At 54.1% G+C, this 18,952-nt stretch overlaps 1 protein-coding gene across 3 annotated transcripts; it reads right to left on the bottom strand.

Annotated features, from left to right (window-relative positions):
* Positions 1-999: 999 nt before the first annotated feature.
* On the bottom strand, positions 1,000-4,500 carry CRYAA (crystallin alpha A; the record flags this gene model as incomplete). 3 transcript variants are annotated; one of them, XM_080656441.1, is made up of 4 exons in its annotated part: positions 1,000-1,209; positions 2,438-2,560; positions 4,008-4,076; positions 4,312-4,500. In XM_080656441.1, 4 exons carry the CDS (start codon positions 4,498-4,500, stop codon positions 1,000-1,002), a joined length of 591 nt encoding a protein of 196 aa, XP_080512567.1. The 3 variants fall into 3 exon arrangements, with proteins under 3 accessions (XP_080512567.1, XP_080512566.1, XP_080512568.1); XM_080656440.1 differs by having other exon boundaries at positions 3,990-4,076; XM_080656442.1 differs by lacking the exon at positions 4,008-4,076.
* Positions 4,501-18,952: the final 14,452 nt, after the last annotated feature.

Raw genomic sequence — 18,952 nt, forward strand, 5'->3', positions numbered from 1 at the left:
GTGGATGGGTCCTGCCACGCCAGATCTGTTTCTCACCCCTTAGGAACCCAGGGGGTAGGATCCATAAAGCTCACCCCAGGAGAGCCTGGAGAGCAGCCCCCCAGGGGCGGGGGTGGGGCAGGGCAGAGCGCGAGGCCCGCCTGACACCCAGTTCCCAGGAGCACTGGGGAGGGAGCCTGAGGCTCTCCACCTACCAGCCTCTTCCCTCCCCCCTCCATCCCTCCGAGTTCTGAAAACCTCTCCCTCCTGTGAAGCCAGTGGAGGGACTGGTAGCGAGGAAGTGACGGGTCACTTAGAGATGAGACGGAACAGGAACAGGTGAGCCGTGTCCTCCCCCTCACACCCCCACTCTGAGCTGCGTCGCCCCTTCTCCACGACTCCCCACTCAGCCCGCATGGAGACAGCAGGGCCACCAGGCACAGGGTGCTGTGTCACCTGCTCTTTATTGACTGCCACAGGCTGCATTGTCGGGGCGCCAGACGCCCAGGGGCGGACTGCAGAGAGGAAGGAGGAGGGAGGGCGGTCTGAGAGAAGCGGGCTGCTGAGGGCCAGGCACACGGGCCTTCAAGGTCGGCCTCTGGGGGCCGGGGACACGTGGCAGGCCCACGGCCGGGCCCTGACGCAGGTGCCCGCTGCCACGGTCAGATGCGCCTGGCTGGGAGGCACCCAGGATGGCTCGGCAGGGCTGTTCGCTGGCCTCTCACTCAGCCAAGGCGGGCTGCGTCCCCCAGGAGGACGGGCAGTTGTCTAACGGAGCTGGGATGGCTGTCACTCCCACCAACTGGCCGGTATTGGGATCTGGGTCACCCTGAGGTCACAGCACCTCGGACCGAGGTCCCAAACTCTCCAGGCTACGCTCTCAAACCCTAATTCCCTCGGAGAAGAGGAGAAGGAAACGAGAAAGAGGAAAGAGAAGGAAGACGAATGCCCCCTTTCTAGGGCTCCCCTGATAGATGGTCACAGGGGCAGCAGTGGGTGGCAGCCGACGCGAGGCCCAGCTCAGGACGAGGGGGCAGAGCCGGGTTTCTCCTCCCGCGACACGGGGATGGCTCGGTCGCTGTGGCCGGCATCCCCACCAGATGCGACCTTGGGACCAGAGAAGGTCAGCATGCCATCGGCAGACAGGGAGCAGGAGAGAGCCGACTGGTCCACGTTGGAAGGCAGGCGGTAGCGGCGGTGGAACTCGCGGGAGATGTAGCCATGATCGTCCTAGGGGGCGAGGCGGGCACCGTCAGAGAGGCCACTAGCCACTACTGCGGGGGCAGCAGCCCACAGGAAGAAGGGCCTCCTGGACAGCACAAGGGTCAAGCTCATGGCCTCTCCCAGGCGGAGCGGGGAGGCGGGGCTCCTGCTGAGATCCCCCTACCCCTCCCACCCCCCTATCTCCCCATCTCCCCCACCCCCTCCTCCCTCCACAATGGTCCTGCCCTGCCCGGGCCCTTCACTGCTGAGGAATTGGCTCTAACTAATTTCCCTTTGAAATCTCATGACTGGTTCTGTTCCTGCCCCGGGTCAGGTGTCCCTGTCCCTGTGACCCCACAGACTGCTCGGGCTCGGGGTCCCTGGATCCACCTGAGGGTCAGAAAGCCCCACCTAAGCACAGGAACCCACTCTCCTAGACGCGCTAGTCCACATTCGCCCCCTGAACCCCATCCCCCCTCCAGGTGGGAAGGCTGAGAACCCTCACGGGAGGAGCATCCTGGGCTGAACTGGCTAAGCAAGTGGCATAGACAGTGGCCAACCCCCCCCCCCACCCCCGCAACACCCACGGCTCCTCCAGCCATCGAAGGAACCCCTGGTCTCTGACCCTGGCCACGAGAAGCTGGCGCTGCCAGCATGGTGCCCGCAGGCCCCACGTCCTGTCCACTTCACGTGGGGACAGTGTATGCCTGTGACCGCCCGTGGGCCCTTCCCAGCTCTGCTGGAGACCCTGCCCCCACCAGCTCCAGTGCCCAGGCGCCTTTACACCCCACCCCGCCTTGGCTGCGGGAGTGGGCAGGCCAAAGGCCTCCCTGAGCCTGGCTGTGCCACCAGCCAACTCAAGATAATGGGGCGCTGGTCGTGAAGGGCTGCCGAGAGGTGACCGTGTAAACACACACAAAGCGTCTGCAGCACCGATGAATGCCAGCTACGCTGTCATCACCGCTCGCCCTCCAAAGCTGGGCGCATGACAAAACCTGAGCTCGCCAGCTTGGTGCTCGGCAGCTTGGTGCCCGGCATTTCAGCGGGTCGTCCTAATCCCACGCCATCGCACACGTGGTCTGGAGGGAGCAGGACAGCCCCAGGCATTCGCCAGGCTGCTGGGCCTGCTAGGGCTCAGATCCCCACCCCCACTGGGCAGCAGCTAGGCTGAGGAGGAGGGACGCCCCCTCCTGGAGAAGCCTGGATCCCGGAGCCCTGGGGCGGCCCTCTCACGGGCTCGGGGCTCTGGGCTCACCTGCCTCTCGCTGTGCTTGCCGTGGATCTCCACGAAGTCCTCCTGCACCTTCACGGTGAGGTCCTCAGGGGAGAAGTGCTTCACATCCAGGAAGATGGCAAACTTGTCCCGGTCGGATCGGACCTGGAACCCAAACGCTCATGTGGGTCTTCCTGAGCCTAGGCTCAGGGAGGGGACTTGCTGCTGTGGTCCCTGCCAGGCCGGCCAGAGTGGCCAGGGTGGAATGGCCGGTGGCTCTGTCCCCAACTATCAGGACAGAAACTGCAGGTCACAGCTCTGGCTTCTCCTTAGACACACAGGGGACCAGTGACCGAGGCTGTGCGGACACTCGGCTGACAGCCAGGCCTGGTGCAAGGCGGTGGGTCTGTGGATGTCTGGTTGGTGACGAGCCCACTGGCTGGCTGCAGCCGGGCAGCTGTTGTGGGATGGCTGGCTGGCGGGTTGGCTAGTGGTTGGCTGGCTGGCGGGTTGGCTAGTGGTTGGCTGGCTGGCGGGTTGGTTGGGAAAGGTTGGTTGTTGGCTGGCTGGCTGGTTGGTTGGAAAAGGTTGGTTGTTGGCTGGCTGGCTGGCTGGTTGGTTGGGAAAGGTTGGTTGTTGGCTGGCTGGCTGGTTGGTTGGAAAAGGTTGGTTGTTGGCTGGCTGGCTGGCTGGTTGGTTGGGAAAGGTTGGTTGTTGGCTGGCTGGCTGGTTGGTTGGAAAAGGTTGGTTGTTGGCTGGCTGGCTGGTTGGTTGGGAAAGGTTGGTTGTTGGCTGGCTGGCTGGTTGGCTAGTGGTTGGCTGGCTGGCTGGTTGGCTAGTGGTTGGCTGGCTGGCTGGTTGGCTAGTGGTTGGCTGGCTGGCTGGTTGGCTAGTGGTTGGCTGGCTGGCTGGTTGGGAAAGGTTGGTTGTTGGCTGGCTGGCTGGCTGGGTGGATCTAGCACCTGGACTAAAGCCGCTGCCCTGATTTCCCCTAACCGCCATCTACAGCCCAGGGCCCTGTCCTTTCCCATCGACTGGCCGTGCCCAACAGCCCACGAGGTGGCTGCCACCTGCACTCAGAACCTGTGTTTAGGCTGTTCTGGCCGCTGGTGTAGATCCGCATGTGTCAGCTCTGGGCAGGCCTGCGTTCAACCAGGGTGGGGAATGCCCAGACCTCGGGCCACATAAGGCCCCTGGAATCGTTTGGCCTGGCCCTGCTACTAGTAAGGCATCAGGGGTGAGTTAATGAAATGTTTGACCAAACAGAGCAGCTCATTTTTAAGTTGATCATTCTGTATGGCCGCGAGTGATGTTATAAATACCCAGTGGCCCTTGGCAGGAGAAAGGTCCCTCCCCTGGTTTAGAAGGTGGGCAGACCTGGCACCCAGCACTCGGGGCCTGGGGTCCGTCTCGGGGAGGGTGGCTCTCGCTGCCTTTCCTTTGGGTGGCTCTCGCTGCCTTGGGCACCTGGGCAGGTGCGGGATGAGCGCACTCTCCACCTCTCCGCTGGCCGACCAGGGCTTCCCGCAGGCCCTCGGCTCGGGACCTGGGCAGCACCCCCCACCCAGGCTCTGCTGCTGGACACACAGCTCGCGTCGGCCCTCCAACTTGCCTTGGTGGGGTTGCTCTTGGGGCTTCCAGCATGTGGTTGGTGCATTACAAACCACATATGGGTCATGAGCTGATGGAGGAAAAGACAGCGGTCGGGCCCAAGCAGGCTCCCTCTCGACCCCTCCCCAGAGGCACAGGAGGCTCTGCTGTAGGGGAACTGGGGCGAGGGGGAAAGTGGCCCCGCAGCTGTCTCCATGCACTCCACACAGTAAGACTAGAGCTCGGAGCTCCAGGGCAGCCCTCAGAAATCCCAGCCGCTGGTCCTCCAGGCACCGCACCCAGCCCTCCCCGCCCAGCCGCCTCACCTCGGAGATGCCGGAGTCCAGCACGGTGCGGAACAGGGACTGGCGGTAGTAGGGGCTGACGGTGGAGGACAGGAAGGGCAGCAGGTCGCACTCGAAGAGGCCCTCGCCGAAAAACTGGTCGAAGAGCCGGCTGGGGAGGAAGGGGCCCAGGGCGCGCCTGAACCAGGGGTGCTGGATGGCGATGTCCATAGTGGGCGTCAGGGCTGCAGGACCCGGGACTCAGCAGGGCCTCTGGGCAGCGCAGTGGGGAACCGGGCGCGGGCCCTCCCTATATACGCCCGGGGCAGGATGCAGGCGTCAGGGGATTCGTCCGAAAGCGTGAGCTCAGGAGGGAAGCTGTCCAGTCAGCAGAAATGGGGCCTGGCTGAGAGCCCTCCACTCCCAGCCGGGCACTGACCTGCAGACACCCCCTGCAGCGGCTCTCCTAGCGGCTCTCAGCCACCCCTCGGCCACCCCTCGCCTGGGGGACAGCGAAGGCTCATCCCTGCCCCTGGATGCATTCCCGCTGTCTGCCTGCGCGGTCCTGTGTGGTCATGGCCACCCTCCCTGTGGGTGCTCAGACCCGTGTCACAGACGAGGAAACTAAGACACAAGGCTAGACACGTGGTCCCCAACCCCACAGCTACCAGGCGAGGGCACACTGTTTTTCAAAACAGAATTACCTCTGTTCTTCCTGCTAACAAAAATGATGCGCATTTGTAATGATGAGATTTGTAATTTCTGTCTCAGGAAAGACAGAAAATACCAAGCAATGAATGGGCCTATCATTCTGGCCCTGGGGGTCCCTATCGTGGCGTCTGTGTGCATCCAGATGGGCCGGCAAGTTCACTGTTACAAACATGGAGCAGCCCTGGACCGTCCTCCGTGGGTTCAGCCTGGTGTCGACCCTGCTGCTGTGTCCTTCCTAGGCATGACGTCCCTTAAAGCAGGCGCCCCGTCGGGCGGGCCTGTCCTCTTATCGCTCAGGATGCCTCCCCCGAGGGGACCTGCCACCCCTCAGTTTTTAGACGTTGGATGTTTCCCGGGGTTAAGGCTTTTGGTGTTCGTCGGTAGCGTGGCCTCTGGGGAGCGCTGTACTCACTCACACCCACCCACAGCAAAGGTGAATGCCGTTCCCACCCCCTGCGAGCTTGGTGATGGGCAATCCACACGGTGAGAAGTTTCTTACTCATCTTTGTGCCTCCCCAGTCAAACCATGTGTGTGGAAAGCACGCACCCTCACAGGCACCCTCACAGCCACCCTCGCAGCCACCCTCACAGCCACCCTCGTGAACCGTCCCCGTCACAGTGTCTCTGAGCCCCGTTCAGCCTGCTCTCAGCAGTTTGGCCTTCTGCAGCCGGGCGCTGACCCTGTGCCCTCACACAAAGCCGCAATGTGCTTGGTCTGCAGGATTCCCGTGAGGCCAGCACCTGATTTTCCGCTCCAGGGCCCAGCCGGGCTCCCGCAAATCCGCACTGTGTGGGCGATGGGCATTGCTGTGCGTCAGCAGGAATGCATTCAGCTAACTCGACTCCGTGAGGTCGGCGGGCTGCCTGGACAGCCCACTGCCAACCCTACCATGACCCACCATGTCCTGGAAGCCAGCCATGCCCTGCCAGCCCCTTCCAGGACAATCACGTAGCTATTTATCCATCTATCTTTCATCTGTCTGTCTGTCTATCTATCTATGTATCTATCGTCTGTCTATCCATCTGTCTATCATCTGCATATTTACCATTTATCTATTTATCTGTCATCTAGATAACTAGCTATCATCTGACCTCCTTCTTTGAGAAACTCGGTCTTTGTTCTTGGCCTTCCACTGATGGAATGAGGCCCACCCATCACACAGATTATGGCGAAGCATCTGCTTTCTTGGAGTCACTGGCTTACACACACACCTTCTCATACACACACCTTCACACGGCAGCTTCAGCCTTGGGCAAACTACGGCCCGCGGGCCGGATCCGGCTGTTCTATCCAGTTCTCTTGCTCTCCCCTCCGCTCCTTTACTTTGAATTTATATTAGTTCACACAAAGACTCCATCCATGCTTTTGTTCCGGCCCTCCGGTCCAGTTTAAGAACCCATTGTGGCCCTCGAGTCAAAAAGTTTGCCCACCCCTGGATGGTGTTCCACCACACAGCCGGGCCCCACGGCCCAGCCAAGGTGACACGTAACATTAGCCATCACTCCTGGGGGACCTCGTTGCTGTTCTCAAAGCCGTGGGGAAGGTGAGTGCTAGAGCTGAGGACAGGCCCCCTTATGTTACAGGGGCTGAGAAATCGCCAGAAACCACAGCAGCTGCAGAGAGATGACGGTGGTTTCCGGAGTCGGTGTCAACCTGCTCGAGCTGGAAGCTGTCCGAGACTCCCGTGTGAGGAGGAGATACACAAGCGGCCCCTGGTGCCTAGAACCAACCTGGCCCTCATGACCAGACCCAGTGGGTTCCCTGGGATGAAACCTCCCAGACGCAAGCCCAGATAAGGCTACTCCAGACTGTGACGGAAGGAGGCATAGCTGGGCCACTGGTATTGTGTCCAAGCCCAGGTCGCTGTGCACTCACAAATCCCACCCACCTCCTCTCTTGCTAATGACGACCCACACTTCTGCTTTACCCGGCAAACTTGCCATCATCCAGTCAGGTCCCCCATGGCTCCACCCAAATGCCTCTCCATGTTGCTAAGACCAGCATCTGTTCTCAGGCCTCTCCTGGTCTGGCCCCTGTGCAGCTGACCAGCTGGTCACTCCCCCTTCTCCACGTGCCATCTCCACCAGGCTTCTAGGGCCCACGGTGTCCTGCCCCTCTTCCCACCTCTCAGCTCCCTCCTCAGGCTCTTCTAGTCCCAGCCATCGATATTGGAGTGCCCTAGGGATCAGTGCTTGCACCCCTCTCCTTTCTATCCACACTCCTGCCAGGTCAACCTCATCAAGCTGAATTCTCCAAATGCTGCTGGATTCTGAGCTCCCCCGTGTGTGTCTGCCTGAGGTGTTTGTTATGTAGCATTACCACAGCAATAGCTGACGGATACACAAGGACTTCCTCCCATGACATTTCACATCCTCCTCCCCTGTTTTAAGTTTATTCCCTAGCACGCATTATACTTATTGTCTGCCTTCCCTACTAAGAGGTAAACTCCATGAGGACAGCAACTGTTTTGTTCACCACCAGATCTCTGACACTCCACAGAAGGAGGCATTGAACAAATACGATTGGATGGATGACTGAATGGATGTGATGGGTCTGACATAGAGCTAAGTCCTGGGTGCAATGGGAGCATATAGGGAAGCCATTAACCAGGCCCTCGAGGTCAGGGTGGGCTTTCCAGAGGAAGCAACAGCAAGCTCAGGCGGCCACAGGACCAACCAAGAGGAGGGTCTTAGAGATTATTCCTGTCACGAAAGTGGGTAAAGCCCGCTGGAATAGGTAAGAGTGGGTGGTAGTCATAAGGAGAAGAGGAAACAAAATGATCCGTGTACATTATCAAGGCTCATTCATCAGGCCATCAGCACAGTGGAATAGCTCTCTCCCAGGAGTCTACCTCTCAAGCCACTTCTGTGTAAATACTGGTGTAACTACATTTTTATTAAGCAGCTACTATGTGCTATGCCAGCGGTCGGCAAACTGCGGCTCGCGAGCCACATGCAGCTCTTTGGCCCCTTGAGTTTTTAGCAAAGGCCAGCTTAGAAGTACCCTAATTAAGTTAATAACAATGTAACTACCTATATAGTTTAAGTTTAAAAAATTTGGCTCTCAAAAGAAATTTGATATTTGACTCTGTTGACTAATGAGTTTGCTGACCACTGTGCTATGCTAATTGAACACAACTACAGAAAAGGAAGCTCTGCCTTCAGAGAGCCTATAGCCCAGAGGAGGCAGACTGTCAGTCAGGGAGAAACATAAACAATAACAGAGACAGGAGAGAGGTGGGTGCCGGGTCCACTTTGCAGGGCAGGCCAGTGGGCCAGGAACTCAGGCTGGGTCCATGCTGCAGGCTTGAAGCAGAATTTCTTCTTCCCCAGAAAAACTTGGGTTTTGCTTTTAAGACCTTTTTCTCTTTTTAAAAAAAAAAAAAAATTTTTTTTTTTATTTAAGAAAGGAAGGGAGAGGGAGAGAGAAAGAGAAACATCAATGAATGATGAAAGAGAATCACTGACTGGTGGCTTCCTGCACTCCCCCTCCTGGAAAATCGAGCCTGCAGCCTGGACATGTGCCCTGACCAGGAATCAAACCATGACCTCCTAATTCATAGGTCGATGCTCAGTCACTGAGCCACACTGGCCGGGTTTACGACCCTTTCGGCCGATTGAATGAGGCCCATCCAAAGTACCTAGAATCGTCACTTTCACTTAAAGATGGTAGATGTTAACCACATCTACACAAGAGCTTCCCAGCAACATCCAGCTGATTGATTGAACCACTGGGGACGGTACAGCCTGACCCTCCCGTGGTGGTGATGGCCACACATCAATGTGACTGCACCTCATGCACAGAACAGTACTAAAAAGGGTAAAACACCGCGTTTTATGTCATGTATATTTTACCACAATTTTGAAACACTGACCATCACAGCTCTGACTCATGAGTGTGGATGCCTGGGGACCGCCCAGGAGGTGTGGACAAACTCACCAGGAGGCCCGGAAGACGCCCTCGCACCAGGGAGGGCTGTCGCTAAAGTCGGTTGCACATTGCAAATCTCATTTTGGAACAACTGCTGATCTGTTTTCAGGAAACAGCGACGGGTGCCGCAGCCCCATGCGTCCCCGTCTTCCCCTCACAGCACAGCCACAGATGGGATGGTTTCTGGCTCTCCTTCCCATTTTTAAGCAGCTGTCATGTTCAGCAGACTTATGCCCCCTCCAAGATGACTGTGCCCTCATCCTCCGAACCCTCCGATGCTGCCTTATAGAGCAGGAGGGACTTGAGCAGGGGAGGGGGGCGGGCACCATCCTGGATACTCAGGTGGGCCCAGTGTCATCACGGGGTCATTCTCAGGAAAAGAGGGAGGCAGGAGGAGATGTGATGAGGGAAACAGAAAACAGAGGCCAGAGTCTTGCCGGGCCATGAATGTGGGCAGAGTCTATAAGCTGGACAAGGTGGGGTTCTCCCCTAGAGTCCCCAGAAGGAATGCGATCCTGTAAACACCTTGAGCCCATTTTGGACATCTGACCTCCACTGTAAGGCAATAATTGTGTTTGTTTTAAGCACTAAATTTGAGGCAATTTGTCACAGCAGCCACGGGGAGCCGATGCACTGTCTGCAACATGATGTTAATTCAGACCCTGCGCCAGCCCCACCACCTGAGCCGATGTCCCTGTCTGCAGGGCTGCGGCTTGGCGGGAAGGGACCTCGGTCACCTTGAGGGTCTGTCCCCAGAACCGGAGGAAGCACAGTCGGGGGTGCTCTCCACCCGCCTCATGAAGGCCACGGTAGCTCTGCAAATCATCGAGGTGGATTGAAAAGGCGGTCGGACCACAATACAGCATAAGCTGAGGACGTGCAGAACTCACTGACACCATCTACACTGGGGCCACACTTGACGGTGAACCCAGTCCGCTCCGGCGGCCTGGCGCTGCCTTGCTGCTCTGCCGGGCACAGCTCAGCAGTCATCACACTGCCCTGGGACACGGAGGGGTGCATGCTGCCAGCAACTACATGTTTGTGTCCCCCGATGTTCACTTGGAGACCCACAGAGCTCCCTCGTCCCTTCATCATGTGAGGACACAGCGAGAACATGGTCCTCCATGAACCCAAAGCAGGTTCTCACCAGACACCGAATCTGCAGCCACCTCGATGTGGATTTCCAGCCTCCAGAACTGGGAGAAATCCAGGCTTCAGATGTATGTACGCAACAGCTGATGACACGCTGTCGCCTTTGTGGGACCGCAGCTCACAGACATGCCTCTCTCTCTCCCGAGGGGCCGATGGAGACGCCACGTGCACGAGCACGACCGTGCCCAGGCGTTGCCTGGGAGCCCCGCATAGGGCGCCTGCGGTTGGGCTTGCTATCAGTAGCATCCCAGGGACTACCTCTGTGTAAGCGTCCCTGGTTCCTGCGTGAACAAATTGTAGCTCAGACTCCCAGAAGTGAAAGCGCTGAATCAGAGCGTCGGGTTCAGGTGAAACGAGAACTGCAGCTTCCTCCCAGCCCTCCCAGGAAATCCATGAAAGATAGAAAATGCTCTCTTGCCCTAGATGGTTTGGCTCTGTGGACAGAGCACCGGCCTGCAGACTGAAGGGTCCCGGGTTCGATTCCAGTCAAGGGCCTGTGCCTGGGTTGTGGGCTCGCCCCCCGGTGGGGGGCCTGCAGGAGGCAGCCGATCAATGATTCATCATTGATGTTTCTCTCTCTCCCTCTCGCTTCCTCTCTGAAATCAATAAAAATACATTTTAAAAAAGAAGAAGAAGAAGAAGAAAAATGTTCTCTTGTTCCTCTCGGGGCTGCACAGGCGAATGTCTCTAAACCTGGTTTGACCCGCATGATGAATCCTTCATGTGTCGAGATAGACGAGATCACCTCCAAGGCTTCTTAGGGATTGACCCGAGGTGCCCTCCCTATTAGAAGGAAAAGAGAAAAACACGCCCTGCGTGGCCAGCAGCGCGAGCTGGCACCTTCATTCCGCTTTGACAGAGTCCGGCTGGCAGGGGTGCCGGTCCTTGTCTTTGACCGTCTTCAGGACATAGTTTAGGGCCATGTGAGCAAAAAAGGCATTTTCTCACCCTGGCTGAGCACCAAAGGGTCGAGGGTTCGATTCCTGGTCAAGGGGACAGACCTCGGTTGCAGGTTCAATCCCCGGCCCCCATCAGGGCATATGTGGAAGGAACCAATAGATATATCTCTCTGACATTTATGTTTCTCTCTCTCCCCCCTTCCCTCCCTCCCTTCCACTCTCTCTAAAAATCAATGGAAAAAATATCCTCCGGTGAGGTTTACACCCCCACACACACAAAAAAAAAGGCATTTTCTCCCTGTAACTTGAGCCTTTCTCAAAACCAAGGGCTGGCCACCAAGGTGGGGGGGGGGGGGAGCAGGGGAGGGGCTGTCCGTGAGGGAAGAGCTCCCTGCTCCGGGAACCTGTAGAGCAGGTGGTCCCACGTGGGCTCATGTGCTCATTATGAGTTTGGGCGGAGAAATTCAGCGAGCACTGTCTTCCCATGTTTCCATCCTCAGGGACCGGTGCAGGGGAGGTGTTCATAAAGCCACCCTTGGCAAATGAATGAATGTTTTTCAATTCCACTCTGAGCCATGCTCACCAGTGAGGGCTTTTCCTGGACAAGGGGGAAGAGAATGTTCTAGACAGAAAGACATGGACAAGTGGTCACTCGGTAGCCAATTCAGGAGGGCCATTCCCATTTTTAACCCCCTGCCCCGCCTCTGCCCGAGGCTTACCCTTGGTCACTGTGTGGCCAGGGCCACAGGACCGGTCAGTCTAGCAGCCAGAGAAAGCCCAAACTCGCAGCGCCATCACCTAACTTCCAAAGCCTGCCAGCGTCCATCATTCCAGAATGAGTTACCCCCTGTGCCAGCCCCGGTGCTGCCCTCCTTCTGCGCCCACTGGAAAGTGCCAGTACGTGGCACTAGCTAGGGGACACCACCCTCTTCCCTCCCTCCTGCCAGCATCAGCCTCCTCCCCATTCATGTCCACACAAATGCCCACCGGCCCCTCCAGGCCCCTAAGCTCCTCCAAGCCCTCTGAGAACCACAATGATGTCTCAGAAACGATCGTCCTGAAATGTCCCCAAAGTTGCCATCCCCGTGTCCCCGGACGTGGTGGCTCTCTGGAGCCACTGTCTGCGCTGCCAGCTCATTCACACCGGCAGCTCACTGCCCTGGGCTGAGTTAAATCATGTCCCCCAAAAAGATGTTCCCATCCTAACCTCCAGAACCTGTGAGGGTGGCCTTGTTTGGAAAGGTCTTTGTAGATGTCATCGTGTTAAGGGGAGGTCATACGGATTCGGGTGAGCCCTCCTCTAATGACTGGTGTCCTTAGAAAAAGAGAGAAACGGGATACAGAGACACGGAGGGAAGAGGCCGTGGGAGGGTGAAGGTGAGATCGGAGTGATGCTGCCATCAGCTAAGGAGCAGCGGGCTTCCAGCCCCGCCAGAAGCTGGCACAGAGGATGCTCCCCCAGGGCCTTCCCCGGGAGCCAGCCCTGTTGATGCCTGAACATGGACCCCAGCCTCCGAAACTGCGAAACTGCGGGAGAGTGCTGTAAACCACACCACCTGGGGCACTTATGACGGCAGCCCCAGGGCACGAACATGAGCCCCACTCCTCTGCCTTCAGGGCGTATCAACTCCTGTCCTCCCAGAGCGACTGCCCTGACAGGTCCAGCACGGTGAGAGGCTGGCTCTCCCACGACACCAAGCAGCAGGCAAGGTGACAAGGTGCCCTGCTGGCGGTGGCAGAGAGCAGGACAGCTGCAATGATGTCATCACACATGCGGACCTGGGGCTCTGGGTTACCTGACCGTCAGGGGTCCTGGGAAGGGGAGGTAGAGAAGCCCACTCTTGCTGGGGTGCAAGACGGAGCGGACTGCCTAGGACCCACACAAGAGATGGTATGCTGGGTGGAGGAGCTGCCTGGGGAGGGCTGGGTGCCAGGAGTGAGGAGGCCCCCCTCCAAGCTCAGTCCAGGAGCCCCACCGAGTGGGACCCCCACCAGCCTCATTGCAGCCCCACCTCTTTGCCACTCAGCGCCACCACCACACCCCCACCCCGAGCTCTGCACCAGAACCTCTCCAGCTGGCAGCCCCCTGACCCCCCCTCCCAGCACCTCCAAACACCTGAAACAGAGGAGTCCTGGGTACCCAGTGTGGGAAGGCAGCCTGCACATGTGTGGCAGGAAGACAGGGAGGTGAACCTGCATGGCTGTGAAGACCCAGGTCACTGACCCCCTGACAGGCAGGGAGGAAGGACCTGGACCTGCCCCTCTGCAGCCCCTCTGAGGGCTATGGCCCTGGCAGGCATCCCCACCAGGGAGCTCTGAGCCTAACCCGGAGCCAGAAGCTGCCCTACCAAAGGTAGGTGGGGCAAATGCCAGGCCAGGCAACAGGCTACAAGGAGCAGGTGTGTGCTCAGCAGCAGGGCCACCGTGAACTGAAGGCCAGGCCACTGGGCTTAGACAATAATATGCCTTCAGCTGTTTTGAAGAAACAACTACCGTAGCAGCAACCTTTGGGCCCTGTCTCCGTGGGACCAACGCACGGTGCCCTGAGAGGCGGTGGGCAAAGAGCAGGCACTGGACTGGACGTGACAAGGAATCCCCAGGCCCCCCAAGTCGGGTTCCATCGTCCACACTTGCTGTCTACCAAAAGCCACACAACAAATCCTGTGTCTTCAGGAAACAGCTAGATTTTTCCCCTCAGGCGTCCTAGTAACCATTCGCTTGGTGGCAGAAGTGAGGAACTGGCCTGCGCCTTCTCAGCCCAAAAGCAGGACAATCGCGCCCCCTGGTGTCCATCGCCCAGCAAGCGGGCGCTTCCGCTTCCAGGCTGTTTGAACTGTTTCGTCCAAGGTGCAACCCCAGGGGCAGCAAATGTCTGAAATTTGCAGTCAGACCGTGACTATTGCCTGGTAAACACCCACACCTCGCACCAGCTGGCTGGTCTGAAACCAGCTCCCAACAGCTGCTATGATTAAGAGAGAATCCGCATGCCATAAAGTTCACTCTTTTAAAGTGTACAATTCTGTGATGTAGTTACAGAATTGTACATCTGTCTCCACTATAAATTCCAGAACATTCCCTTCACCCCAAAAAGAAACCTCACACTCAGCAGCAGTCACTCCCCATCCTCCCCTCCCCCCGAGCCCTGGCCCACTAATCTACTTCCTGTCCCTCCAGATCTGCCTGTTTGAATACTTCCTAGGAATGGAATCACACAGTCCGTGGTCCTTCACTCAGGGTTTATGGGGTCATGGCGTGGATGAGGGTCCCTTCCTTTCTGTGGCTGACCATCCCACTGAGGGGAAGGACCACAGCTGCTTATCCATTCGTTTGCTGATGGGCTTTGGGTCGTTGCCACCTTTGCTACTGTGGGGGATACTGCTGTGAACATTCACATACAAGTTTGTGTGCGATTGGATGTCATTCTAAAATAAGTAGGTGCCACTGATCCAGTCCCCTTTCAACATGACGTCCTTCACTTTTGAGACATTTAAAAACATAAACCAGGTCTCAATTCTCTTCTTGTTCAAAGTCCTCAGTGGCACCTGTTGGTTTTAGAGCAACAATCCATCTCGGTGCTGCAGCCCTCCTGACGGGCGGGAGCACCTGTCCACACTCAGCCAGCCTCACCTGCCCTCGGCTCCGTCTCTGGATCCAGCCTACTCCTGCTCCCTCTGCTCGCCACGCTCTTCCCCCTCCAGCCTTTGAAGTCCCTGTCCCTCCACCTGGATTGTCTACTCTCCGCTCCACATCTGTAAGTCTCAGCTCAAATACCATGACCTCGAGTGTCCTTCCCTGGTCATCGGCAGGTCCCCACACGGTGCTGGACCTCCAGCTCTCAGGAATCTTAGTGCCCGGTCCACCTCTCCTGCATCGACTTCCTGATGTGTGTGCCATCGGCTCTGGCCTCGCTGACACTCACCCGACAGTCCAAGAGATGGCTGTTGAGTGGTCAGGGGTCACTGGGTGGCACTGTGTTCACCACAGTGGAATGCCATCTGAAAGTCACACACAACAAGGATCCTGTGTCTGCTATCTACTGTAACAGTCGATGCTGCATAACAAACCACCCCAAAACAACCCTTTTCTTAGTCCATGGTTCTGGGGGCTGGCCACTGACGCTGGCCCAGCTGAGGCTTGTCCATGCTCAGCTGGGCGCCAATGCTGCTCTTGTAGGTCCCGTCTCAGCTAACTCAAAGTTCCAAAGCCCCCCTCCTTGGGGAGAATCTTGCGTCAAGTTCTCTGTATCTCTTTATCTGCCCCCCCATCCCTGCCCCCAGGCAACCCCGCTTCCCCTCCTAAACCCAGAGACCTGCTCGCCATTTTCCTGCTGCCAGGGGGCGGGGGTGGCGGGTTGTAGTGAAGCTGCTACATGACCATCACTTCCAAGGGACAGCCAGCGATCCCGGGGTCTCGGGGAGGCCTGTAGGCTGCACTTGGAGATGCTGGTCAAAGGGAGGACCCACAGCCCAGGCAGGACAGGGCAGGAGGGCTCAAGATTCCATCATACTGCTCAGAATGGCGCACAATTTAAAACTTATTAATTGTTTATTTCTGGAATTTTCCATTTAATATTTTTGAATCACTACTGACTGTGCGTAACTGAAACCACAGAAAAGAAAAGTGCAATAAAGGAGGGCAGTTGTACTTTTCAGAAGACATCCAGGCTTGCAGTTGTGCGGAAGTAAAGAAACGCTCGTTTTCTTCCTGTTGAGGCTGTCTGCAGTGAGTCCACGAAAGGGACCATCAAACCAGGCAAAAGGCATCGCTTGGGTCACCAACATATGTTCACTTGCATCACAGGGCACAGGGACACGCCACTCGCCATTCCCACCTGTGGCTCGTTGTCCTGAGTCAGCCTGTGCTTTGCGTCCTGAAGCCCTGCCCGCGCCTCCTCCATCGTCCTGAGGCCTCTGGAAATGGAGCTCAGGGCCCAGCTGCCTCATCAGCCTGAAGGCTGGTTCAGGCCAAGGTTTTCATCCGATGCAATCTGTGCAAATCCATCAGTATAATCTTCAGATGTTTTCTGATCCAAAGTGTTTCCTCCACTTACATTCAGATTCTTTTACAACACAAGACTTCTTTTTTTAATCTTTATTTTTTTTCAAGAAAAATGATTTTAAATATGTTACATGCCATAAACATTAACATTTCAAGGAAAACTATCTTAAATATAATAATGTTACATGCGATAAACATTAATATTTCAAGAAAAAAAGGGATTTTAAGTATAATAATATTACCAAAACTGTACTAACATAGTATGATATCACAAAAGTTGTGGAAATATTAAAAATCTGCAAATAACAGGATTACTTCTATTATATTCTAAAATATTTTCCCCTCCGGCTCTATTTTTGTTCATCAGTTTATGTTGTTCATTATATTCCACAAATGAATGAGATCATGTGATATTTATCTTTCTCTAACTTGTTTATTTCACTTAGCATGATACTTCCCAGATCCACCCATGCTGTTGCAAATGGTAAGAGTTTCTTCTTTTCTACAGCAGCGTAGTATTCCATTGTGTAGATGTACCACTCTTTTTTAATCCACTCATCTGCTGATGGGCACTTAGGCTGTTTCCAAATCTTAGCTATGGTAAATTGTACTGCTATGAACATAGGGGTTCATATATCCTCTCTGATTGGTGTTTCTGGTTTCTTGGGATATGTTCCTAGCAGTGGTACTACTGGGTCAAATGGCAGTTCCATTTTTAATTTTTTGAGGAAACGCCATACTGTTTTCCACAGTGGCTGTACCAGTCTGCATTCCCACCAGCAGTGAAGGAGGGTTCCTTTTTCTCCACATCCTCGCCAGCCCTTGTTGTTTGTTGATTGTGTGGGTGATAGCCATTCTGACAAGTGTGAAATGGTACCTCATTGTCGTTTTGATTTGCATCTCTCGGATGATTAGTGACTTTGAGCATGTTTTCATATATCTCTTGGCCTTCTTTATGTCCTCTTTCAAAAAGTGTCTATTTAGGTCCTTTGCCCATTTTTTGATTGGATTGTTTATCTTCCTTTTGTTAAGTTGTATGAGTTCCCTGTAAATTTGGGAGATTAAACCCTTATTGGAGAAAACATTGGCAAATATGTTCTCCCATGCAGTGGGCTTTCTTGTTGTTTTGTTGATGGTTTCTTTTGCTGTGCAGAAGCTTTTTATTTTGATGTAGTCCCATGTGTTTATTTTCTCTTTAGTTTCCATTGCCCTAGGAGCTGTATTGGTAAAGATATTGCTACGACATATGTCTCATATTTTGCTGCTTATGGATTCTTCTAAGATTTTTATGGTTTCCCATTTTATGTTTAAGTTCTTTATCCATTTTGAGTTTATTTTTGTGTATGGTGTAAACTGGTGATCTAGATTCCTTTTTTTGCATGTATCTGTCCAATTTTCCCAACACATTTATTGAAGAGACAATCTTGACTCCATTGTATGATCTTGTCTCCTTTGAGCATAATGGCTTGGGTCAATTTCTGGGTTCTCTGTTTGGTTCCATTGGTATATGTCTGTTTTTGTGCCAATACCAGGCAGTTTTGAGAACAGTGTCTTTGTAATATAGTTTGATATCTGGTATTGTGATCCATCCAACTTTGTTCTTCTTTCTCAGGATTGCTGCAGCTACTCAGCATCTTTTTTTATTCCAGGTGAATTTTTGGAGAGTTTGTTCTAGATATTTGAAAAATTCTGTTGGTATCTTAATGGGGATTGCACTGAATCTATAGATTGCTTTGGGTAGTATGTACAATTTAATGATGTTAATTATACCAATCCATGAATATGGTATATTCTTTCATTTGTTTATATCTTCCCCTACCTTTTTTTTCAATGCCCTGTAGTTTTCTGAGTATAGGTCTTTTACCTCCTTAGTTAAGTTTATTCCTAGGTATCTTAATTTTTTTTGGTGCAATGGTAAATGGGATGGTTTTTTTAGTTTCTCTTTCTGTGAGTTCATTATTGGTGTATAAATAAGCCATAGATTCCAGGGTGTTAATATTGTATCCTGCTACACTGCGGAATTCATTTATTAAGTCTAATAGTTTTTTTATGGAGTCTTTGGGGGTTTTTATGTACAATATCATCTCATCTGCAAATAATGACAGTTTTACTTCTTCTTTTCCAATTTGGATGCCTTTTATTTCTTCGTCTTGTCTAATAGCTATGGCTAGCACTTCCAGTACTATGTTAAACAGGAGTGGTGAAAGTGGGCATCCCTGTCTTGTTCCTGTTCTTAGGGGAAATGGTTTTAGTTTTCACCCATTGAGTATAATGTTGGCTGTAGTTTGCCATATGTGGGCTTTATCATGTTGGGATATGCTCCCTCTATTCCAACTTTGCTGAGAGTTTTTATCGAAAATGGATGTTGGATTTTATCAAATGCTTCTTCTGCATCCATTGATATGATCACGTGGTTTTTGTCTTTCAATTTGTTTATGTGATGTATCATGTTTATTGATTTGCAAATATTGTACCAGCCTCGCATCCCTGGAATAAATCCCACTTGATCATGGTGTATGATCTTTTTAATATATTGCTGGATGATTTGATAATATTTTGTTGAGGATTTTAGCATCTATGTTCATCAGAAATACTGGCCTGTAATTCTCTTTCTTTGTAGTGTTGAAACATCCATCTTATATAAAAACTGCTGTTTGAAATTTTAACCCTGCAATTTTGGCTGCTGTAAACACTTGCTTGCCTAAATAATAAGGAAAATAAGACTACTCCCATTCCAGAGAGGCCGTGGACTATGCCCCAGACAGAATTGTCAGTGCTGACGCCAGGCCAGGCCTTGAGATATGGTCTCATGGCCCCTTCCCAGCATGTAGGCCTTCTTTCCCAGAAGGCCCAGAAGTCTCATTCCAAATTTGGGAGACAAAAGAGCTAGGAAAAGTATAAATAGAAAAGGTTTCCTCCATGTGGGGGGCCCAGAATTTGAAAGGCACATTTTTCTCTGGCCCTGCCCTTAATAAAATGTAACTCCCTTTCT

This window comes from Plecotus auritus (assembly GCF_963455305.1).
Source record: "Plecotus auritus genome assembly, chromosome: 2".
NCBI classification, from domain to species: domain Eukaryota; kingdom Metazoa; phylum Chordata; class Mammalia; order Chiroptera; family Vespertilionidae; genus Plecotus; species Plecotus auritus.